The sequence below is a fragment of the Pristis pectinata genome, chromosome 5 (genome assembly GCF_009764475.1).
Source record: "Pristis pectinata isolate sPriPec2 chromosome 5, sPriPec2.1.pri, whole genome shotgun sequence".
Taxonomy (NCBI): domain Eukaryota; kingdom Metazoa; phylum Chordata; class Chondrichthyes; order Rhinopristiformes; family Pristidae; genus Pristis; species Pristis pectinata.
This window is the reverse complement of record NC_067409.1, coordinates 68,468,178-68,494,229: the sequence shown is the minus strand read 5'-3', so window position 1 is coordinate 68,494,229 and position 26,052 is coordinate 68,468,178. Positions and strand designations below refer to the sequence as shown.

The 26,052-nt window shown below is 44.2% G+C and overlaps 1 protein-coding gene across 4 annotated transcripts in view; it reads left to right on the top strand.

Moving 5' to 3' along the window:
• Positions 1 to 22,719, top strand: part of fbxl7 (F-box and leucine-rich repeat protein 7) — a 143,665-nt gene extending 120,946 nt beyond the window's left edge. For 2 of the 4 annotated variants that reach the window (XM_052016602.1, XM_052016603.1), the window contains 3 exons: positions 292 to 397; positions 5,455 to 6,066; positions 17,464 to 22,719. In XM_052016602.1, the coding sequence (XP_051872562.1) occupies positions 292 to 397; positions 5,455 to 6,066; positions 17,464 to 18,200 (1,455 nt within the window). In that variant the 3' untranslated portion in view covers positions 18,201 to 22,719. The remainder of the gene's footprint in view (positions 1 to 291; positions 398 to 5,454; positions 6,067 to 17,463) is intronic. The other 2 variants (XM_052016601.1, XM_052016604.1) reach the window with 1 other exon arrangement.
• Positions 22,720 to 26,052: the final 3,333 nt, after the last annotated feature.

The following is a 26,052-nucleotide window of genomic DNA, read 5'->3' as shown; positions in this document are numbered from 1 at the left end:
TGGGCATCTCAGGCTTGTAGAATGTACATCCTACATTGAAGGATGCTTCTTGTATCCAAGACACTGGATACAATTCAGAATTCACTGGGATTCCAGCCCCCAGGCTTTGTATGATGGTTCTGAACCCATGAGCTCTGCAGGCAAGAAGGACAAGGGCAGTGTGGGCAGAGGAGCACCACCTGCTAGTCCCACACCATGCTCACTAGGAAATATATTGCTGCTGGGTTTAAATCCTGCAACTCCATCCCCAACAGCAATGAGTAAACATCTTCCGTTCCATCTTCACCACAGGAAGAAAGTGGAGGCTTCAGAGAGGGTGCAGGAGCGGTCCACCAACATGTTTCCTGGATTGGAGAGTTTAGCTATAAGGATCGGCAGAGTCAGTTTGCAGAGAAAGGTATGGAGTGGGAGGCTTTTAAAAATGACATATGGAGAATTCAGGGACAGCATGTTCCTATTAGAGTGAAGGGCAACACTGGCAGGACTAGGAAACCCTGGCTGACAAGAGATATTGAGGCTCTGGTCAGGAAGAAGGAGGCATATGTCATGTATAGGTAGCTGGCATCAAGTGAATCCCTTGAGGAGTATAAGAGATGCAGGAGTGCACTTAAGTAGAAAATTAGGAGGGCAAAAAGGGGACATGAGATAGCTCTGGCAGAGAAAGTATGTTAAGAACAAAAGTGTAACTACGGAGAGAACAGGTTCCCTTAAGAATCAGTGTAGTCTTAAATGAATATTTCCCATCGATATTTACTATGAAGAAGGTTATAGAAGCTAGGGAATTTTGGGAAGAGAATAGTGATATCCTGAAACAAACTGACATTATGAAAGAGGAGGAGTGTGCAGTCTTGAGATGGATAAATTCCGAGAGCCTGACCAAGTGTATCCGAGGACACTGTGGGAAGCTAGGGAAGAAATTGCTGGGCCCTGGCAGAGATTTTTGTATCTTCCTTAGCCCATGGGTGAGGTACTGGAAGACTGGAGGGTGGCGAATGTTGTACCTTTATTTAAGAAGGGCTGCAAGGACAAGCCAGGGAACTACTGGCTAGTAAGCCTAATATCAGTGGTGGGAAATTTACTAGAGAGGAATTCTGAGAGAAAGAATTAATCTGCATTTGGAAAGGCAAGGGCTGATTAGGGATAGTCCGCATGGGTTTGTGCGCAGGAAATTGTGTCTCACGAACTTGATTGAGCTTTTGAAGAAGCGACGAAGAGAATTGACGAGAAGCCATATGGCACATTTGCCTTCATCAGATGCAGCACACACTGAGTATCAGGGCATTGAGTACAAGAGTTGGGATGTCATGTTACAGCTGTACAAGACGCTGGTGTATTGTGTGCAGTTCTGGTCACCATTCTGCAAAAAAGATGTGATTAAGCTGGAGAGGGTGCAGAAAAGATTCACCAGGATATTACTGGGTCTGGAGGGCTTGAGTTATGAGGAGAGTGCTGGCTGTCCACTCTATCTATTCCTCTTAATATTTTGTATACCTCTATCATGTCTCCCATCATCCTCCTTCTCTCCAATGAGTAAAGCCCAAGCTCCTTTAGTGTCTCCTCATAATCCATACTCTCTAATCCAGGCAGCACCCTGGTAAATCTCCTCTGCACCCTTTCCAATGCCTCCACATCCTTCCTATAATGAGGTGACCAGAACTGGACACAGTACTCTAAGTCATTACTTTGCGGCTCTTAAACTTATGAAAGCTTTCTTAACTACCCTATACACCTGTGTGGCAACTTTCAGTGATCTGTGGATATGAACCCCCAGATCCCTCTGTTCCTCTACACTGCCCAGAATCCTGCCATTTACCTTGTACCTCGCCTTGGAGTTAGTCCTTCCAAAGTGTACCACCTCACACTTCTCAGGATTGAACTCCATCTGCCACTTGTCAGCCCAGCTCTGCATCCTATCAATATCCCTCTGTAAGCTTTGACAGCCCTCCACACTATCCACAAAACCACTGATCTTTGTGTCATCTGCAAACTTGCTAACCCACCCTTCCACCCCCTCATCTAAGTCATTAGTAAATATCACAAAAAGCAGAGGTCCCAGAACCGATCCCTGTGGGACACCACTAGTCACAGGCCTCCAATCCAAATGCACTACCTCCATCACAACCCTCTGCTTTCTACAGGCAAGCCAATTCTAAATCCACATGGCCAAGCCTTCCTGGATCCCTTGGCCTCTGACCTTCTGAAGAAGCCTACCATGCGAAACCTTGTCAAACGCCTTACTAAAATCCATGTAGACCACATCTACTGCACTACCCTCATCAATCTTCCTGATCACCTCCTCAAAGAACCCTATCAGGCTTGTGAGGCAAGATCTTCCCTTCACAAATCCATGCTGGCTGTCCCTAATCAGTCCATGATTCTCTAAATGATCATGGATCCTATCTCTTAGAATCCTTTCTAGCAGCTTACCCACCATAGACGTAAGGCTCACTGGTCTGTAATTCCCTGGACTATCCCTACTACCTTTTTTGAATAAGGGGACAACATTCGTCACCCTCCAATCCTCCGGTACCATCCCCATGGACAATGAGGACTCAAAGATCCTAGCCAATGGTTCAGCAATCTCCTCCCTCGCCTCCCGAAGCAGCCTGGGGAATATTCCGTCAGGCCCCGGGGACTTATCTGTCCTAATATTTTCTAACAGCTCCAACACATCCTCTCTCTTGATATCTACATACTCTAGAACATTACCCTTACCAACACTGTCCTCAGCATCATCAAGACCCCTCTCCTTGATGAATACTGAAGAGAAGTATTCATTGAGAACCTCACCCACTTCCACAGCTTCCAGGCACAGCTTCCCACCTTTGTCTTTAGTCGGACCTACCTTTACTCTAGCCATCCTTCTGCTCTTCACGTACGAGTAAAAAGCCTTGGGATTCTCCTAAAACCTACTTGCCAAAGCCTTTTCATGTTCCCTGCTCGCTCTCCTCAGCCCCTTCTTAAGTTTCCTCCTTGCCACTCTATATTCCTCATGAGCGCTGTCTGATCCTTGCTGCTTACACCTTATGTATTGTTGCCTTCTTCTTCCTAACTAGTTGTTCCACCTCTCTTGTCACCCATGGTTCCTTCACCCTGCCATTCCTTCTCTGCCTCACCGGGACAAATTCATCCCTAACATCCTGCAAGAGATCCCTGAACATCGACCTCATCTCTATAGTACATTTCCCTTCAAAAATGTCATCCCAATTTACACTCTCAAGTTCTCGCCTTATAGCCTCATAATTCACCTTTCCCCAATTAAATATCTCCTCGTCCTCTTTGCTCCTATCCCTGTCCAATAGGCAGGGAATGGAGGGATACAGACCATGTGCAAGCAGATGGGATTATTTAAATTGGCATCTTGGTCAGTGCAAGCATGATGGGCTAAAGGGCCTGTCCCTGTGCTGTATTGTTCTGTGTTCCAAGGACAGCAGTGGTTCAAGGGGATGACTCACCACCACCTTTTCAGGGGCAATTCGGGATAGGCAATATATGCTGGCCTTGTCGGTGATGCCCAGATCATGGAAAATGAATAAATAAAACACATCCCTTGTTGTTCTGGGGTATTTTGAGAAGGATAGGCCTGTTCAAGCCGCATCTCGACTGAGCTGGGAGCAGTATCCTCATGTAGGGGTGTGCGGCAGCTGCTGGAGAGGGGTTTGGGTGGGAAGGCAGCAAGGATTCAGCAAGGAATGAAGCAGGGATTGGATGGGACAACAGAAAGTTGGTGAGAGAACACAAGGGTTGGAATAAAAGCCAAAAAAATTACTCAATGGTATGTACTTAAGTGCAAGGAGCTTGGTGAACAAGCCAACAAGCGGAGGACACTGAGAGATACATGGAAGTCTGATGTAGCAATGACTGAAACATGGCCTCAGGGGACTGCGACCGATAGTTTAACATTCCTGGTCACAGGGTTTTCAGATGTGACAGAGAGGGGAATACAAAAGGGAGGTCAGCCGTATTGGGTTAAGGAACAATTGCAGCTTTTCGACACACGATTAAAAGAATAATGAGGCTCCATGGGAATGAACTAGGAAATAACCAGGGAATCTAATGTAAACAGTCCAAGAAAGGAACTGGAATAAATTTAAAGACAAATTTTTATTGAATACAAAAGCACGAGGGTAGAATTGGTGGAGAGTTTCAGTAACCTGAATATTAAGTAGAATGCAGTCGTAAATAATACAGCAGAGAAACGGACCCTTCGGTCCACAACATGCATGCTGACCTTTTTGCCCATCTATACTGAGCCCAATTGCCCACATTAGGACTGTATCCTTCTATGCCATGCCAATAAGGATAATAGGGCAGTATTAGTGGGAGATTTCAACTTCCCTAATATTGACTGGGTAAGCCATAATGCAAAGGGCTTGGATGGGGTGGAATTTGTTAAATGCATCCAAGAAAGCTTCCTTAATCAATATGTAGAAGGCTCTACTAGAGAGGGCAGAACACTGGACTTCCTCTTAGGGAACAAGGTTCTAGTAAAAAGAAGGACAAGTATGGCAAGATAAGGGAACCTTGGATGATGAGAGAGGTTGTGAATTTAGTCAAGAGGAAAAAGGAAGCATAGGTAAGGTTTAGGAAGCTAAGATCTCGCAAGGCCCTTGAGGATGAAAAACAAGCCAGAAAATAACTCAAGAAGGGAATTGGGAAAGCCAGGAAGGGCCTTGAAAAGTCCTTGGCAAGTAAGATTAAAGAGAATCTGAAGGCATTCCAAACATACATCAAGAGCAAGAGGGTAACTAGGGAGAGGATAGGACCACTCAAGAATAAAGGAGGGAACATGTACTTGGAGGCAGAGGCTGTGGGCGATGTCCTGAATGAGTACTTTGCATTGGTATTCACCAAGGAGAAGAACATGGAGGATAGTAGATTAGTGTGGAGTGTGTTAATATGCTGGGGCATATTGAGATAAACAAAGAGGTTGTGTTGGGTTTCTTAAAGAACATTAAGGTGTATAAGTCCCTGGGGCCTGATGGGATATATCCCAGCTTATTGCGAGGGGCAAGAGATGAGACTGCTGGGGACTTGACCAAGATCCTTGTGCCCTCTCTCGCACAGGCGAGGTCTCGTAGGATTAACGAGTAGCTAATGTTGTTCTGTTGTTTGAGAAGGGAAATAGTTATAATCCTGAAATAGTTATAATCTCACGTCAGTGGCAGGGAAGCTATTGGAGAGGATTCTTAGGGATAGGATTTATGAGTGATAATAAACCTGATTCTGATTATTTCCAAATGATTATTTCGTGTAAAGGGGAAAAGTAAGCAGTACTGGAGGGAGAAGTAAAAGCAATATCACGGACGTTGCTTGAGGTAGATTTGCTTGGATGCTTCGTGCAGCACAAATGCTGGCCTAAGGCTGGTGCTAAATGGCCTCTTTATGTACCGTTAATTTTATATGATTCCAATGTTACTCTTGGCTAATGTGAGTTTTCTGTGTGTACTTCAGATTCAGACTTGAGTATGCGGACGCTGAGTACACCCAGCCCTGCGCTGATCTGCCCTCCGACCACACAATCTTTTCAGAATGGCCAAGGATCCTCCACCTCATCTTCTTCTGTCACAGGGGAGACCACTGCTATGATCCACTCCCAACCCGTTTTGCTCATCCCTCAGTGTGTCATCAGGCCAGCATCAAGGCAGCAGAAAGAACAGTCTCCCATTGACAACCTACCCGATCAAACCCTGATTGAGATGTTTTCACACCTTCCTACCAACCAGCTGTGCCGTTGCACAAGGGTCTGCCGCCGTTGGTACAACCTGTGCTGGGACCCACGTCTATGGAGGACTATTCGTCTGACAGATGAAACAGTAAATGTGGACAGAGCTCTGCGTGTGCTCACCCGAAGGTTGTGCCAGGATACACCTAATGTCTGTCTTATGTTGGAAAAGGTCATCCTTCAAAGCTGCAGGCGGCTTACTGACAGGGGCCTCTACACCATCGCTCAGTGTTGTCCAGAACTGCGGCAGTTGGAAGTACCTGGCTGCTACAACATCTCTAATGAAGCACTCTATGACGTTGTCTCCCGGTGTCCCAACTTGGAGTATCTGGATGTTTCAGGTAACTGTACGGTAAATGCAGGAAAATTCCAGCTGTTCAGGTATAAGTTCAAATGTCGGTCGAATTCCATGCATCAGCCAGGTAGATATTGATGTGGCATTATTAATAAGGCATTTCACCTTTTTGAGAATTGGTGGGGGGGGGGGGGGGGACGGTGATAACAACTGGCCAGAAGTAATTTGGTAATCATAAGTTGCCCGATCATAAGTGACGAAGTTGTCCTCAAAATTTGTTTCTCCTGGGTGGTCAATCATAACTTGGCACTGATAAATCCAAACATCATCACAGTCCTACACTCCAAGAACTATTGGCTATTAGCCAAAGGTTGGACAAAAACATATTTTCTTGAAGTGACATGAGGGAGTACTCATTTCCTAGACTCAAAGGGCCTTCTGAAATTCCTAGCAATTTCCTGTTTCCTTAAGGAGGGTCCAGGAATGGAAGGACTGGTGTGGGTGATATCATGCAGGTCATTCAGTCCATCAAGTCTACACCAACGATCAACCACCCATTTTACACTAATCCTCTGTTAATCCCATTTTTTTCTCCCCACATTCTCATCAACTCCCACCAGATTCTATCACTCACCTACACACTTGGGGTTATTTACATAGAACATACAACAGTGCAGCACAGGAACAGGCCCTTCAGACCATGATAACTGTGCCGACCATGAAGCCAAATTAAACGAAACTCATCTGCCTGCACATGATCCATATCTCTCCATTCCCTGCCTGTTTACGTGTCTGTGTAAATGCCTCTTAAATGCCACTGTTGTATCTGCTTCAACCACCTCCCCTGGCAGCCCTTTCCAGGCACCAACCACTCGCTGTGTAAAAATACCTGCCTTGGGCATCTGCTTTAAATTTTCCCCCTTTCACTTCAAATACCCTATGGTATTTGACATTTCCACCCTTGGGAAAAGACTCTGACTATGGGTCTCATAATTTTATAATCTTCTATCAGGTCTATCCTCAGCCTCCGTGCTTCAGGGATGACAATTCAAGTTTATAACACAGAACAGTACAGCACAGGAACAGCCCTTCAGTCCACGATGTGCCGAACTAATTAAACTAATAATTAAACGCCTAACTAAATTAATCCCTTCTGTCCACAATGTTCATATCCTTCCGTTCTCTGCATCTGCCATCACATTTCTGAAAGGTTCAAGAACCCATGAACACTACCTCGTTATTTTTCTTTGCACTATTTATTTATTTTCTAATTTATAGTCATTTTATGTTTTGTACTCTACTGCTTTCACAAAACAACAAATTTCACGTCATATAAGTCAGTGACTATAAATATGATTTTGATCATGTGCCTATCTAAGAGCCTCTTAAACGTCTCCCCAGGCTGCTTCGTGAGGCGAGGGAGGAGATTGCTGAACCGTTGGCTAGGATCTTTGAGTCCTCGTTGTCTACAGGACTGGTACCGGATGATTGGCGGGTGGCGAATTTTGTCCCCTTATTCAAAAAACGTAGTAGGGATAGTCCAGGGAATTACGTCTATGGTGGGTAAGCTGTTAGAAAGGATTCTAAGAGATAGCATCTATGATCATTTAAAGAATCATGGACTGATTAGGGACAGCCAGCATGGATTTGTGAAGGGAAGATCTTGCCTCACAAGCCTGATAGGGTTCTTTGAGGAAGTGACCAGGAAGATTGATGAGGGTAGTGTAGTAGATGTGGTCTACATGGATTTCAGTAAGGCGTTTGACAAGGTTCCACATGGTAGGCTTCTTCAGAAGGTCAGAGACCAAGGGATCCAGGGAGGCTTGGCCATGTGGATTCAGAATTGGCTTGCCTGTAGAAAGCAGAGGGTTGTGATGGAGGGAGTGCATTCGGATTAGAGGGCTGTGACTAGTGGTGTCCCACAGGGATCAGTTCTGGGACCTCTGCCTTTTGTGATATTTATTAGCGACTTAGATGAGGGGGTGGAAGGTTTGGTCAGCAAGTTTGCAGATGACACAAAGATCAGTGGTTTTGTGGATAGTGTGGAGGGCTGTCAAAGCTTACAGAGGGATATTGATAGGATGCAGAGCTGGGCTGACAAGTGGCAGATGGAGTTCAATCCGGAGAAGTGTGAGGTGGTACACTTTGGAAAGACTAACTCCATGGCGGAGTATAAGGTTAATGGCAGGATTCTGGGCAGTGTGGAGGAGCAGAGAGATCTGGGGGTTCATATCCACAGATCACTGAAAGTTGCCTCACAGGTGGATAGGGTAGTTAAGAAAGCTTATGGGAAGTCGTGGGACTGAGTTTAAGAGCCGTGAAGTAATGATACAGCTTTACAAAACTCTGGTTAGACCACACTGGTTAGAACTGTGTCCATTTCTGGTCACCTCATTATAGGAAGGATATGGAGGCATTGGAGAGAGTGCAGAGGAGATTTACCAGGATGCTGCCTGGATTGGAGAGTATGGATTATGAGGAGAGACTAAAGGAGCTAGGGTTTTACTCATTGGAGAGAAGAAGGATGAGGGGAGACATAATAGAGGTATACAAAATATTAAGAGGAATAGATAGAGTGGACAGCCAGCGCCTTTATCCCAGGGCACCAATGCTCAATACAAGAGGACATGGCTTTAAGGTAATGGGTAGGAAGTTCAAGGGAGATGTCAGAGGGAGGTTTTTTCACCCAGAGAGTGGTTGGTGCATGGAATGCGCTGCCTGGGGTTGTGGTGGAGGCTGATACGTTGATCAAATTCAAGAGATTGTTAGATAAGCATATGGAGGAATTTAAAATAGAGTGATATGTGGGAGGAAGGGGTTAGATAGCCTTAGGTGTGGTTTGAAGGTCGGCACAACATGGTGGTCCGAAGGGCCTGTATTGTGCTGTATTGTTCTATGGTTCTATATCTGCCTCCACTACTACCCCTGGCAGCACATTCCAGGCACCCACCACTCTCTGTGTAAAAAAAACTTGCCTCCTTTGATTTTAACCCCTCTCACCTTAAATGCATGCCCCCTATAGTCTTAGACATTTCGACCCTGGAAAAAAGACACTGGCTGTCTATATATATCTCTCATAATCTTATAAACTTCTATCAGGTCTCCCCTCAGCATCCACCGCTCCAGAGAAAACAACCCAAGTTTGTCCAACCTCTCCTTATAGCACATGCCCTCTAATTCAGGCAGCATCGTGGTAAACCTCTTCTGCACCTTTTCCTTATTATAATGGGGCAACCAGAATTGAATGCAAAACAGCTGTGGCCTAATCAGAGTTTTATAAAGCTGCAACATAACTTCCTGACTCTTGAACTCAATTGACTAATAAAGGCAAGCATGCCATACACCTTCTTTACTGTCCTATCAACCTGTGCAGCCACCTTTAGAGAGCTATGGACTTAGACCCCAAGTTCACTCTGTCATAAACTATGTACTGTCCCTTTACATTGGATCTCCCAAAGTGCAATACCTCACACTCAAACTGCCATTTCTCCGCTCATATCTACAATTGATCTATATCCTGCTGTATTCTTTGGCAATCTTCACTTTCTACAACACTACCAAGCTTTATATTGTCTCTGAACTTAAGAACCCACCCATCCACATGTTCAGCCAGGTCTTTTATAAATATCACAAACAACAGAGGTCCCAGTATGGATCCCTACAGAACACCACTAGTCATGGATCTGCAGCCAGAATGAGTCCCATCGACCACTGCCCTCTGTCGTCTATTGGCAAACCAGTTCTGAATTCAAATGGCCAAGTCATCGTGGATCCCATGCATCTGAATCTTCTGGATGAGCCTCCCATGAGGAACCTTTTCAAATTCCTGACTAAAATCCATGTAGACAACATCCACAGCTCTACCTTCAACAATCAGTTCGGTCACCTCCTTAAAAAACTCAATCAGGTTAGTAAGACATGACCTGCCCCACACAAAGCCATATTGATTATCCCTAATAAGCCCATGTTTTTCAAAATACAAGTAAATCCTATCCCTAAGAATCCTCTCCAATTGCTTCCCTGCCACTGATGTAAGGCTCACAGGCCTGTAGTTTTCTCGATTATCCATATGGCCCTTTTTAAACAAAGGATCAATACTGGCTACTCTCCAGACCTCTGGGACCTCACCTGTGGCTAGAGGGGATACAAAGATCTTCGTTAAAGCCTCAGCAATCTCCCCTCTTGCCTCTCTCAATAACTGCGATAGATCCCATCAGGCTTTGGGACCTATCCAGCTTAAAAGTCCTTCATGAGACCCAACACTTCCTCCTCCTTGATATCAACATGCCCTAGAACATCAGCATACCCCTCCCTGATCTTACTACTCTTCATGTCCTTCTCCTTGGTGAATAGTGATTGGAAGTACTCATCTAGTACCTCGTTCACTTCCTCTTGCTCCAGGCATAAATTCCAGGCAGAAAACTGAGTTCAGAAATTTAAAAAAATATTATAACATGTCTAAAGTGCTTATAGATAGGCAAACTGAACAAAACTAGAGTATAGAGCTGATTATCACAGTTCAGCAGAACTTGAGGGGTGCAAAGCACCTGTCCATCCCTCAGTTCATCTTGAGAGTCCAAACATCTCAGCTGGATCTTTATGCAATTATCAAACTGAACTTTCTAAATACCTGTGATACTAGATTACTCCTGGCTGCATGGAATATCCTGGACCCCTGAATGTTGATATAACTGTATCATTAGTGAATTGCTCCAAACAAAATGTCAAAGAGAATCCTCTGACATTTCTCAAACTCCTGTTGTGTTTTCATCTTTTACTGTATTGTGGAGTGTTGTTGCCTCAGTCAAGGCAACACCTACTTATTGTGGCATTACTCCAGCTTGTCACACACAGCATTGAAGAGGTAACCAAATAAAGGCAGCCCCACTAATCTTAAAGTAACATGTACACACACTAATCCAGACATGCCACACTGCTTTCCCAGATTGAAACACCACCTCAGTAAACCAGTCCTCTGAGACTTTCTGAACAGTGGAGGTACGTTCAATCCTTCTTGCAGTTGATGTTGATTAGATGTCTTCCCCAAGGATTCTCATAGCACCTTCTGGATTCAGTGTCACCACATCACTCTGGATTACCTCCAGTTCTTCAGTGACCCCAACCACAAGATTACTGTTGACTCATATTGCTGGCCTGCACCAGGTCTAGCCTCTCCAGCAGCATGGGTTGACACTACATGGTTCCTGTCTCTGCTGTTGAGTGTCACCATGTAACATCTACCAGAATTTCAAGCTGTCACCTGGACAGTTGCACTTGCCCAGGAGGTCTGAACGCCCTCCTCAGTGTCCGACCTGGAATTGTCTCTCTGGTCCTTATTCCAGGAACTGCCCTGTTTGTCTCCTCTCCTTCTCTCCAAAGTGGACTGCACAAGACTGGAACTTGCTCCCAGGCACCGAGCAGCTCATCTGGGGAGTGTCTGGTGGTAGAGTGAGAGCTTGACCTGCCCATCACAAGGAACGATCAATCAGAGGCCAGCCCATCAGTTGGATCCATTGTCCACCAACTGTTCCTTCAGTGTTCAGACTAAGGGCTCAGCCTTGCTGTTGGACACTGGATGGTCAGGAGATGGGTGGATGCCACTGGTACACATGGAAGTTACACACCAGGGACTGTTATCAGAGGCCAACTCTTGGGAAAGGTGAGCTTTGCCTAGGCCAACCAGAAATCTCAGCAGTTCTCTCTGAGCTGTCCATGACCACACCACTTCCAACATTTCATGTGGCTGTTCAGCAGAGTGAGGTTATCCACTCCCAGTTAGAAACATCTGTATGCACACCTGGAAGGGTTGGGTGGTCAATTCCACATCTGTACTCGGGCTTCAGGTGACTGGCAGTAGAGTTCTGACACACCAAGTCCACATTACCAGATCCTTAATGCCAAAACAAGAAACATTATTAATTGGAGCAGGAGCAGGCCATTCAGCCCGTCAAGCCTGCTGCACCATTCAATATGACCATGCAAGTTCTCCATCTAAGTACTTTATTCCCATGCTGTCTCCATATCCTTTGATGACTTTAGTGTCCAGCAATCTATCTCCCCCCTCCTTCAATATAATTAGCAACATGATCTCCACCTGTGATGGGGAAGTTCACAGGTTCACCACCCTTGAGTGAAAATATTTCTGCTCAATTTAGCCCTAAACATCTTACCCCCTATCTTCAGGCTAGACTCTCCCACCAGGGGAAACGTCCTTCCTGTCTGCTAGCCCAGTTGGAGTTTTATGCAGCATACGTTTGACTTTTGAAATGGAAACAGAAAATTGTGGGAAAACTCAGCAGATTAGGCAGCATTGATGGAGTGAGAAACTGGGTCCACTTTTGTTCGTTATCTATATTAATGATTAATGATGTAGTTGGCATGGTTGGTAAGTTTCAGATTACACCAAAATTGGTGGTGTAGTGGACAGGGAAGAAGGTTATTTTAGATTACAGTAGGATCCAGAACAATGGGAAAGTGGGTCAAGGAATGGCAGATGGAATTTAACACAGACAAGTGAAAAGTGATGCATTTTGGGAAGTTAAAACCAGAGTAGGACTTGCACAGTAAATGACAGGGCACAGGGGAGTCATAGAGTCATACAGCATGGAAACTGGCCCTTTGGCCCAACTCTTCCATGCTAACTGTGTTGCCCAGTGAGCTGGTCCCATCTGTCCACGTTTGGTCCATATCTAAGCCTCTCCTATCCATGTACTTATCTAGATGGCTTTTAAATGTTGCTAAAGTGCCTGCCTCAACCACTATTTCTGGCAGCTCATTCCAAATACACACCACCCTTTGCATGAAGAAGCTGCCCCTGATGTCCCTTTTAAATCTCTCGCCTCTGATCTGAAACCTGTGCCCTCTTGTTTTTAGCACTCCCTCCCTGGGAAAAAGACTATGTGCTTTCACCCTGTCTGTGCCCCTCATGATCTTATATACCTCCATTAGATCACCCCTTAATCTCCTACGTTACAAGGAATAAAGTCTTAGTCTGTGCAACCTTTCCTTATAACTCAGGCCCCCAAGTCCAAGCAACGTCCTGGTAAATTTTTTCTGCACTCTTTCTAGTTTAGTAACATCTTTCCTTTAACTGAGTGACCTAAGCTATACATAATACTCCAAGTGTCTTATATATAGTAACTGCATAATAACTTCCCAATTCCAATACTCAATGCCCTGACCGATGAAGGCCAGCATGCCAAACATCTTCATCACCACCCTATCCACCTGTGATGCCCCTTTCAACAAACTATGCACTTGCACTCCTAGGTCCTTCTTGTTCCGTAACACTCCCCAGGGCCCTAGCATTCACTGTATAAGTCCTACCTTTGTCTGATCTCCCAAAATGCAATACCTCACAATTATCTGGATTGAAAGTCATTTACCAATCCTCAGCCCACATATCTAGCTGATCAAGATCCCCCTGTAATTGTTCATAATTTCCATGTTATCTACAACACAACCTATTTTAGTATCATCCACAAAGTTACTAACCATGCCTTGCATATTCACATCCAAATTATTTATATAAATTACAAACAAAAAAGATCCCAGCACTGACCCCAGTGGCACACCACTAAACACAGGCCTCCAGTCTGAGAAACAACCCTCAACCATCACCCTCTGCTTCGTCCTGCTGAGCCAATTATGAGTCCAGTCCGCTATCTCCCCCTAGATTCCATGAGATCTAACCTTCCAGACTATCCTGCTATGAGGGACCTTGTCAACGGCCTTGCTGAAGTCCATATAGGCAACATCCATTGCCCTACCCTCATCTCCCATCGTGGTTACCTCCTTGAAGAATGCCAAGAGATTTGTCAGACACGACTTCCCATGCACAAAGCTGTACTGACTGTGCCGAATCATTGGGGAAGTTAAAATCACCCACTACAATTGTCCTGTTGTCTTTACATCTTTCCATAATCTGCCTGCATATTTGTTCCTCTATGTCCTTTTGGTTATTGGGAGGCCTGTCATGTAATCCCATTTTGGTGATTGCACCTTTCCTATTTTTGAGCTCTGCCTCAGCAGATGAACCCTCCAGCGTGTCCTTGGAGTGCAGCTGTGACATTGTCCCTGATTAGTGCGCCTCCCCACCACTACGGTAGTGTAGTGGTTAGCATGACGCTATTACAGCGCCAGCGATCGGGGTTCGATTCCCGTCGCTGTCTGTAAGAAGTTTGTACGTTCTCCCGTGTCTGCGTGGGTTTCTTCCGGGAGCTCCGGTTTCCTCCCACATTCCAAAGGCGTATGGATAGGTTAACTTGGGTTTAAAAAATGGGCGGCGTGGACTCGTTGGGCCAGAAGGGCCTGTTACCACGCTGTAAATAAAATTTAAATTTAAATTTTACCTCCTCCTCCAACACATATAAAACATCGAGACCTGTCTCTCTCACAACTAAGTCTCTGTAATGGCCACAACATCATAGTTCCGTGCACTGATCCAGGCTCTAAGCTCATCTGCCTTACCCGTAACACTCCTTGCATTGAAATAAACACACTTCAGCCTGTCCTTCCTTTCAGACTTACTTGGCCTTAATAAGGCCTTTCTTGCCCTACCTTCCCCTCAATCCCTCCACTTGCGGACCTACTGCTCTGGTTCCTACCCTCCCACCTCCCTAGTTTAACCACTCCTGAGTAGCACTAGTGAACCTCCCTTTGAGGATATTGGTTCCCCTCCAGTTCAGGTGCAACCCATCCTCCTAAACCAGCCACATATTGAACTGCACTATATTCCGATTTGGGACCTCACTAGCATGTAGCACGGCCAGTAATCCTGAGATTACAACCCTGGAAGTCTTGTAATCTTTTAATTTACTAGCTAATTCCCTAAGATCACTTTGCAGGATTTCATCTCCCTTCCTTCCTATGTCATTGGTACCAATGTAGACTATGACCTCTGGCTCCTCACCCTCCCCTCTCAGAACGCTCTGTGCCCGCTCAGAGACATCCTTGACTCTGGTGCCAGGAAGGCAACACATCATTCTGGAGTCTCCCTTGTGGTCACTGAAACACCTGTCTGTACCCCTAATTATAGAGGCCCTATTGCTCACCTTGACGTTGCCCTACCTTGCTATAAACAGTGCCAGTTGTGGTGCCACTGATCTGGCTGCTGCTATTTTCTCCTGAGAGGCCACGCCCCCAACAATATCCAAAATCGTTTCTCTGTTAGTGAGGGGAACAGCCACAGGAGAGTCCTGCATTACCTGCCTTCCCCTCCTGGTGGTCACCCATCTATCTGTGGTGTGACCACCTTTCTGAAACTCCTGTCTATAACACTCTCTGCCTCCTGTATATTCCACAGTGAGTCCAGTTGTTGCTTCAACTGATCCATGTGATCTGAGAGGAGATGCAGCTGGACACACTTCCAGCAGATGTGGCCATCTGTTCCCTGTGGCCATCCCTTCTCAGACAGATATCAGTCACATCAGAACCCACAAAACCAGAGTGGAAGAGACTATCTAAATTCTTGATCCTTAGAGACTATCTAAGAAGAAGAACCATTAAAAAATTTGTCTAACTCCTTTATTAACTTAATCGTTGCCTTTTAATCGTCTTCCTAATTATTGTTTCTCAAAGCTTCCCCACCAGTAGGGTTAAACTGACTGGCTGCTGTTAGAAACCATAGAAACCATAGAAAACTACAGCACAGAAAACAGGCCATTTGGCCCTTCTAGTCTGTGCCGAAACATTATTTTGCTAGTCCCATTTACCTGCCCCTAGCCCATACCCCTCCAGACCTCTCTCATCCATGTATCTGTCCAATTTACTCTTAAAAGTTAAGAGCAAGCCTGCATTTACCACATCAGATGGCAGCCCATTCCACACTCCCACCACTCTTTGAGTGAAGAAGTTCCCTCTAATGTTCCCCCTAAACCTTTCCCCTTTCACCCTAAAGCCATGTCCTCTCGTACTTATCTCTCCTAATCTAGGTGGAAAGAGCCTACTTGCATTAATCGTGTCTATGCCCCTCATCATTTTATAAACCTCTATCATATCTCCCCTCATTCTTCTCCGCTCCAAGGGATAAAGTCCTAACATGCTCAATCTTTCCTTATAACTCAACTCCTGAAGACCCAGCAACATTCTTGTAAATCTCCTCTGCACTCTTTCAATCTTACTGACATCCTTCCTGTAGTTCGGCGACCAGAACTGCACACAATATTCTAAATTAGGTCTCACCAATGACTTATACAACCTCACCAAAACATTCCAACTCCTATACTCAATATTTTGATTTATAAATGCCAGGATGCCAAAAGCCTTTTTTACAACCCTGTCTACCTGTGACTCTACTTTCAAGGAATTATGTATCTGAAGTCCCAGATCCCTTTGTTCCTCCGCACTCCTCAGTGCCCTACCATTTACTGTGTATGTCCTCCCTTGATTTGTCCTTCCAAAATGCAACACCTCACACTTGTCTGCATTAAATTCCATCTGCCATTTTCTGGACCATTTTTCCATTGCCTGGCTTGTCCTTCCACTCTCTGTTGAACAAGGTCTTAAGTTCTTACGTTTGCCACTTCCTGGTCCTCTGGCATCTCCTGTATGGAGGAAGGATTGGAAGATGACGAGCCCTTGCACAGCTTCCATCTACCTCCCTCAACATCAAATCACCAAGTGATTTGTTTATATTAAACACAGAGGCCTTATTTTTAATATGATCTTTTTAAATAAATATTTATTTGTAGGGCCTCACTGGCAAATCCTGTAGCTTTTGCCTTTGTGTAGGTGGTGATGAGCTGCCTTCTTGAACCACTGCAGTCCTTCTGGTGAAGGTGCTCCCACAGTGCTGTTGGGGAGGGACTACCAGGATCCAGTGATGAAGGAGGACCAGCGATATATTTCCAAGTCAGGGTGGTTTGTGACTTGGTGTTCGTCTGTGCCTACTCCCTTTGTCCGTTTTGGTGGGAGAGGTGGTGGGTTTGGGAGATCCTGCTGAAGCAGCAATAACTGCAGTTCATTTTGTAGGTGGTACACACTGCAACCACTGTGCGCCGGTGGTAGGTGGAGTGCCGATTGACCGGCTGCTTTGTCCTGGATGGTGTCGAGCTTCAAAAGAGCTGTTGGAACTGTACTCATCCAGGCAGTGGAGGCTGTTCCATCACATCCTGACTTGTGGACAGGATGTGGGTGTTAGGTGCTGAGTCACAGGACATACAGTCTCTAACCTATTGTAGCCAGAGTATTTATGTAGCTCTTCCCACTGAGTTTTAGATCCATGATGTGGATACATAGTAGAAAAAAGAAAAGAATAAATGAGTATGAAGAAACAGCATAGGGATGAATGAAAATGGATAGCTCGAACTTTCAGTGAACTGGCATGGGCATGATGAGTCAAAGAGCATCCTACTGTGTAGGTGCTGTCATTTTTATAAATAATAGTTGATAGCTTAATATATCAGATAATGGTACAGAAAAATAATCCTTATTCTTTATCTAGGTTGTTCCAAGATAACCTGCATCAGCCTGACAAGGGAAGCTTCCATTAAACTCTCTCCACTTCATGGAAAACAAATCTCCATCCGCTACCTGAACATGACAGATTGCTTTCTACTTGAAGATGAGGGACTGCACACGATAGCAGCTCACTGCACACAGCTAACACACCTCTACCTGCGAAGGTGTGTCCGTGTCACAGACGAGGGCCTTCACTTCCTGATGCTTTATTGCACGTCAATCAAGGAGCTGAGTGTTAGCGACTGCCGAGCTGTGACTGATTTTGGGATGAGAGAGGTGGCCAAGTTGGAAGCACATCTGAAGTATCTGAGCATTGCTCACTGCGTCCGGATTACAGATGTAGGCATCCGCTACATTGCCAAGTACTGCAGCAAACTGCGCTATCTAAATGCTCGAGGTTGTGATGGGCTCACTGATCACGGGATTGAGTACCTTGCCAAGAATTGCACAAAACTCAAGTCCCTGGATATTGGGAAGTGTCTGTTGGTTTCTGATGCAGGCATGGAGTTCTTAGCATTGAACTGCTATAACCTGAAGCGGCTCAGTCTTAAGTCATGTGAGAGCATCACTGGTCGTGGTTTAAAGATTGTTGCCGCCAACTGCTTTGAGCTGCAGGTGTTGAATGTACAGGACTGTGACATCTCTGTTGAGGCACTGCAGTTTGTCAAGCGCCATTGCAAGAGGTGTATTATAGAGCACACCAATCCAGCATTCTTCTGATAGGATAACATTAAGACAGCACAGACCATAGATCGTAAAGCCTGAAAGCCTGAAATATTATTTGCTCTTTTTTTCTCAATTCAAATATTTAGTTCATTTCCACACTGTACAATGTATGATGACTTAAAGTCATAGTAATGAAATTCATTGTTTTTTTTATACTATAATGCATTTGTACATCTTTGCTTGTCAAACCCCAATAGAAATCAATATCCAGAGACACAAATGCAAATTTCTGGAAGAATTTATCAAATTTTTCCTTTGTTCTTAAATTCCTCACTGGAAAATTATCAGAATACTGTTTGCCTTGGGTTTTCAAATTTCTTAAGCTAGAGCACTATGTTTTTAGGTGACATCCTAAACACATAAACTGTGGGCAGCACAGTGGCGCAGCTAATAGAGCTGATGCCTCACAGGTTTAATCCTGACTTCGGGTGCTGTCAGTCTGGAGTTTACATGTTCTCCTTGTGACCGCATGGGTTTCCTCTGCGTGCTCCGGTTTCCTCCTACATCCCAAAGATGTGCAGGTTGGTAAATTGTTACAGCAGGTCAGCTGCTGTAAATTGCCCCTAATGTGTAGGTGAGTGGTTGAATCTGGGAAAGTTATTGAGAATATGGAGAGAGTAAAAAATGGGATTAGTGTAGGATTAGTGTAAATGGGTGGTTGACAGTCGGCACTAACTTGGTGGGTCATAGGGCCTGTTTCAGTGCTGTATCTCTCCATGATTCTATAACTCTATAATATCAGACCTCATAAAAAAGGTGTTACTATATTTGTTACAACAAAGATGCTTCTGAATAACTTTGCACTTTTGACTTTTTATTTTGTAAATTACAAGATTTATTAATTACCATTATGTCCTCATCAATGCATTAAGATACTATCAAAAGAGGTAGTAGTTTATTTGATAGTAGTTTGTTTTCATGGATATGTTGAGTCTTCATGTTCCTTTGGGAGACAAGAGTGCTCCATGGAGTTTAGAAAGCAAGCACAGCACCTGACTCTCCCGCCAGCAGAATCACAATATGTCCATGCATATAGAGGTGCTTCTACTTTCTAAAACAAATTATAGTTTGCCTCCACGCTTTTTACACTCTCAACATTCACGTACAAGTCATCAATATGCACATTACACATAATTATAACTGGCTTTCTTTTTTAAATGAGTAACAGAGATAAATCTAGTCCAGTAACTGTTTTTAAGAGTCTTCCTGATCTCTGTGTTTATACATTTTGATGATTTATCAACTTTTGGACTGTTTTATTTGGATCTGAACTGGACACTAGTTCTGCCTTTTGTGTCAGACTTCCTTGGATTGGGTACCTTACTTCCTGAAGTCTACACTGGACCCAACTCTGACACAAACCCTTGATGGAGTCGTTTACCATCCAGACTTTGATCAGACCTAGGAAAGGATCATTGGATTGACATGAACACTTTGGATTTTGTTACCAAATTCAAGCAAGTTTTTTTCTTCTTCTGCGTTGTGTTCTAGCTGTGTGAGTTTAAGAATACAAATTCAATTGTTTTGCTTGAAGCAGCATTCTTTCTGGTTAGCGTCATGGTGATATTATTGATGTAACTGCTTCCTTTTAACTCTAGAACCAATTGTTTTTTTGAAGAAGTCATGTTCTCAATCTTCTCTTCTGCGGGTGTATACCTGTGGTAAAATATGGTTATTCTGTACTTCAGCAAGAAATTGGCTGTGAGGTTTTGTACTGAAAGGGGAAAGGTTCAGGGGGAACTTTAGGGGGAACTTCTTCACTCAGAGAGTGGTGGGAGTGTGGAACGAGCTGCCATCTGACGTCGTAAATGCGGGTTCACTCTTAAAACTTTCTGAAGTCCACTGTTAGTTCCTTGGTCTTACTGACAAGCTTTGTGAGGTTGTTGTTGCAACCATAGAACTGTAGAACACTACAGCACGGAAAACAGGCCATTCGGCCCTTCTAGTCTGTGCCGAAACTTTATTCCGCTAGTCCCATTGACCTGCACCCAGTCCATAACACTCCAGACCTCTCCCATCCATGTATCTGTCCAATTTATTCTTAAAACGTAAGAGTGAGCCTGCATTTACCACATCAGATGGCAGCTCGTTCCACACTCCCACCACTCTCTGTGAAGAAGTTCCCCCTAAATCTTTCCCCTTTCACCCTAAAGCCATGTCCTCTCGTACTTATCTCTCCTAATCTAGGTGGAAGGAGTCTACTCGCATTTACTGTCTATACCCCTCATAATTTTGTAAACCACTATCAAATCTCCCCTCATTCTTCTGCACTCCAAGAAATAAAGTCCTAACCTGTTCAATCTTTCCCTGTAACTCAACTCTTGAAGACCTGGCAACATTCTAGTAAATCTTCGCTGCACTCTTTCAATCTTACTGATATCCTTCCTATAGTTAGGTGACCAGAACTGCACACAATACTCCAAATTTGGCCTCGCCAATGTTTTATACAGCCTCACCATAACATTCCAACTCCTATACTCAATACTTTGATTTATGAATGCCAGGATGCCAAAAGCCTTCTTTATAACCCTGTCTACCTGTGACACCACTTTCAGGAAATTATGTATCTGAACTCCCAGATCCCTTTGCTCCTCCGCACTCCTCAGTGCCCTACCATTTATTGTGTATGTCCTACCTTGATTTGTCCTTTCAAAATGCAACACCTCACACTTGTCTGCATTAAATTCCATCTGCCATTTTCTGGCCCATTTTTCCAGTTGGTCCAATCCCTCTGCAAGCTTTGAAAGTCTTCCTCGCTGTCCACAACGCCACCAATCTTAGTGTCATCAGCAAACTTGCTGACCCAATTTACCACATTATCATCTCAATCATTGATATAGACAACAAACAACAATGGACCCAGCACAGATCCCTGAGGCACACCACTAGTCACAGGCCTCCAGTCTGAGAAACAATCATCCACTACCACTCTCTGTCTTCTCCCACACAGCCAATTTCGAATCCAGTTTACAACCTCTCCATGAATACCTAGTGTCTGAACCTTCTGAACTAACCTCCCATGTGGGATCTTGTCAAAGGCCTTACTAAAATCCATGTAGACAGCATCCACAGCCTTTCCTTCATCTACTTTCTTGGTAACCTCCTCGAAGAACTCTACAAGATTCATTAAACACGATCTACCACGCGCAAAGCCATGCTGACTATCCTTAATCAGCCCTTGGCTGTCCAAATACTTGTACACCAGATCTCTCAGAACACCTTCCAATAATTTACCTACTACTGATGTCAGGCTCACTGGCCTATAATTACCTGGTTTACTTTTAGAGCCTTATTTAAACAATGGAACAACATGAGCTATCCTCCAGTCCTCCAGCACCGCACCTGTGGCTAAGGACATTTTAAATATATCTGCCAGGACCCCTGCAATTTCTACCCTAGTCTCTCTCAAGGTCCAAGGAAATATCATATCAGGCCCAGGGGATTTATCTAACTTTATTCACTGTAAGGCAGCAAGCACCTCCTCCTCTTTAATCTCTATATGTTCTATGACACTACTGCTTGTTTCTCTTCCTTCCATATCCACTATGCTAGTTTCCTCCAGCATGGACTGCTGGTGCCGAAGGGCCTGTATCCGTGCTGTATTGCTCGATGACTCTATTGGGTGCAGCTACCAATCATTGCAGCAAGCTCCAACAACAAATCAAAGTAATGGTTGAGACATCTCAACTAAATGTGAAGCACATTTTCACACTGATGCATCAAATGTGTACATTGCTAGAGTTTTTAAGTATCATTGGCACAGCCACTTTGGTTTGTCCCACATTAAGCATTGCAACAATCCTGTCCATCTCCACATGTCCTTATCCACCCAGAATGGGCTTATGTTAGATGTTAAATATCCTGTTCCCAAAAGAGGGTACTTTTGTTGCAGCTTTATGAAGATGTTAGTCATTGATGAAGCACTGTGGCTTTGAGTTGGGGCCCAAGCTGCATCTTGTTTCTAGGTTTAACAGTTTTGTTAGCTTTAGTAACGATGAACATGTCACTTTAAATGTTAAACTATAAAACTGCAGGCAGCAGGACAATTGCTTGTCTTGTGTTTATTCTCATCTCCAGAGATAATTAGCCACTTGGATTTGGTCCACACTCTTCATCCATCTGTCCAACTCAGCTTGCCCTTTTCCACCACAAACTATTGTTACTGTGGTGGGTTTGGAGATCCACTGTGGCTTTGACTCAGGACCCAAGCTTCCAGCTTTATTTCTTGGTTTTCGTCTTTGACATTTCTTAGTGTTCACTTAGACATCACTTAAACCTTACTGGTTTAATATGTAGCTGGTCGGATTTCATATTTTGTTGGGTGATTAAGTTAATAGAACAGTGAGTTTAAGCTTCCAGATCAATGCAATATTGCTTACACATCTTCTAATTACAAATTGATTCATCTGAGAGAAACTAGTTTGTTCACAGAGAATAGCTTTTCTGGTGATGCTAGTATTTCACTTGTTCCTTGCCAAAGGATGAAGTGTGTTTCATGTCACATTTCCAATAATTTAAGCAAAGCAACATCTTACATTGACATAAAATGATTTTGTCAAAGCAGTAATTCTATGTATATGAATCAATTATGTTCCAGTCATTCACATCACAAATTGATGTAAGCTGTTTCATCCATTTCAAAAATGTTTAATTACAGAGCTGTGTTACTATGGCACCTTGGCACCATGTCTATGCTGAACAAGATGCCAAATTGAAGTAAATCTGGATGAAATCATGGGTAGGTGGGTTAGTAAGTTCACAGATGATACAAAGAGTGGTAGTGTTGTAAATAGTGTAGAAGGTTGCCAAAGGATACAGCAAGATAGAGATCAGTTGCAGATATGGGCGGAGAAATGGCAGATGGAGTTTAATCTGCCCAAGTATGAGGGGTTATACTTTGGGAGATCAATTGTAAAAAGACAATACACAGTTGATGGCAGGACCCTTAACAGTGTTGATGTACAGAGTGATCTAGGAGTCCAAGTCCATAGTGCCCTGAAAGTGGCTGCACAGGTTAATAAGGTAGTAAAGAAGGCATCTTTATGAATCAAGGCATAGAGTTCAAGAGTCAGGAAGTTACAGTATGTTGCATCTTTATAAAACTCTGGTTAGTCTCTGGAGTATTGCATTCAGTTCTAGTTGCCCCATTATAGGACAGAGGTGGAGGCTGTGGAGAGGGTGCAGAAGAGGTTTCCCAGGACGCTACTTGGATTAAAGGACATATGCTAAAAGGAGAGGTTGGACAAACTTGTGTTGTTTTCTCTGGAACAGTGGAGGCTGAGGGGAGACCTGATAGAAGTTTATAAGATTATGAGAGGCATAGGTAGAGTAGACAGCTGGTATCTTTTTCCTAGGGTTGAAATAACTAGAGGGCATGCATTTAAGGTGAGAAGGGGCAAGTTCAAAGGGGATGTGCGGGCCAAGTTCTTTTACACAGAGCATGGTGGGTGCCTGGAATGAGCTGCCAGGAGTGGTGGTGGAGGCAGTACGATAGAGGCATTTAAGAGGCTCTCAGATAGGCACATGAATGTGCAGAGATGGAGGGATATGGACATTGTGCAGGCAGAAAGGATTAGTTTAGTTATTAGTTTAATAATTCGGCAGAACATCATGGGCCAAAGGACCTGTTATCATGCTATACTGTTCTATGTTCTTCTGCCAGCTCATAATCCATTTCCCTCCATTCCCTGCATGTTCACGAGCCTGTCTAAATGCCTCATAAATGCTACTATCGTATCTGCTTCCACCATCATCCTAGCAGCCTGTTCCAGGCACCTATCACTCTCTTCACATCCCCTTTAAACTTTCCCCTCTCACCTTAAATGCATGTCCTATAGTATTTGATGTTTCTACCCTGGGAGAAAGATTCTGACAGTCCACCCTATCTATGACTCTCATAATTTTATAAACTTCTATCAGGTCTCGCCTCAGCATCTGACGCTCCAGAGAAAACAACCCAAGTTTGTCCAACCTCTCCTCATACCCTCTAATCCATGCAGTTTCCTGTTCTGCACCCTTTCCAAAGCCTCTACATCCTTCCTATAATGGGCTAACCACAATTGCACACAATACTCCAAGTGCAGCCTAACCAAATTTTTATATATCTGCAACATTTCCTGACTCTTATACTCAATGCCTTGCTCAATGAAGTCAAGCATGCCATACACCTCCTCTACCACCCTGTCAACTTGTGCAGCCACTTTCAGTGAGCTATAGACTTGAACCCCAAGATCCCTCAGTACATCAATGCTGTTAAGGGTCCTACTATTAAATGTATACTTTCCTCTTACATTTGACCTCCCAAAGTGCAACTCCTCACACTATCTCAGATTAAACTCCATCTGTCATTTCTCTTCCTGTTTCTGTGTCTTTTGACAGCTCTCTATACTGACCACAACTCCACCAATTTTTGTGTCATCTGTAAATTTACTAACCCGCCCATCTACATTTTCATTCAAGTCATTCATATGTACATGCATATATATAGGCACCAGCACTGATCCCTGCAGAGCACCACTGGTCACAAACGTCCAGCCAGAATAACACCCTTCCACCTCTATCTTCTGTGGGCAAGCCAATTCTGTACCCATGCTACCCCAAGTCACCATGGATACCATGCATCTTAATCTTCTGGATCAGCCTACCATGAAGGACCTTATCAAGTGCCTTACTGAAATCCATGTATACAATATCTACTGCCCTACCCTCATCAATCACATTTGTCGTCACCTCACAAAGCTCAGTCAAAGTAGTAAGACATGATTTGCCTCGCCCAAAGCCATGCTGACTGTCCCTAATCAGGCCATGGTTTTACAAATGCGCATAAATCCTATCCCTAAGAATCTTCTCCAATAGCTTCCCTACCACTGATGTGAGGCTCACTGGCCCATAATTTTCAGGATTATCCCAATTTACTCGATTATCCATATGGCCCTTTTTAAACAAAGGAACAATATTGGCTAATCTCCAGACATCTGGGACCTCACCCGTAGCTTGAGAGGACACAAAGATCTTGGTCAAGGCCCCACAATCTCCTCTCTTGTCTCTTCCAATTACCTGGGATATATCCCATCAGGCCCTGGAGACTCATCCACCTGAATGATCTTCAAGGGTCCCAGCACCACCACCTTCTTTATCTCAAAATGCCCTAACAAATTATCATGCCCCACACTGATCTCTTTTTGCTCCATGTCCTTCTCCTTGGTGAATACCAACACAACATACTTATTTAGTACCTCGCCCACATCCTCTGACTCCAAGCATAAATTTCCTCCTTATATTTGAGTGGTCCTACCCTCCCCCTTGTTATCTTCTTGTTTTTAATGTAAGTATACAGTGCCTTGGCATTCTCTTTAATCTTACTTGCCAAGGACTTCATGAAGACACAAGAGATTCTGCAGATGCTGGAATTTGGAGCAACACACACAAAGTGTTGGAGAAACTCAGCAGGTCAGGCAGTATCTATGGAGAGAAATAAACAGTCGATGTTTCAGCTCGAGACCCTTCATCAGAACTGGAAAGGAAGAGGGCAAAAGCTGGAATAAGAAGGTCAGGGGAGGGGGAGGTGTACATGCAGGCAGGTGATAGGTGAGTTCAGGTGATAGGCGACTCCATGTGAGAAGGTAGGTGGGCGGGGGTGCGGTAGAGTAATTTGTAATACATTGGCTTCTAACTAAAGAGATTTAGATCTAAAAATGAGTTATATGCTTCCAAGTGCTATAGAACTGTATGCATACATTAAAAACAAGAGGGTAGCTAGGGAGAGAGTAGGACCACTCAGGACAAAGGAGAGAACTTATGCCTGGAGCCAGAGGATGTGGATGAGATACTAAGTAACTACTTCAGA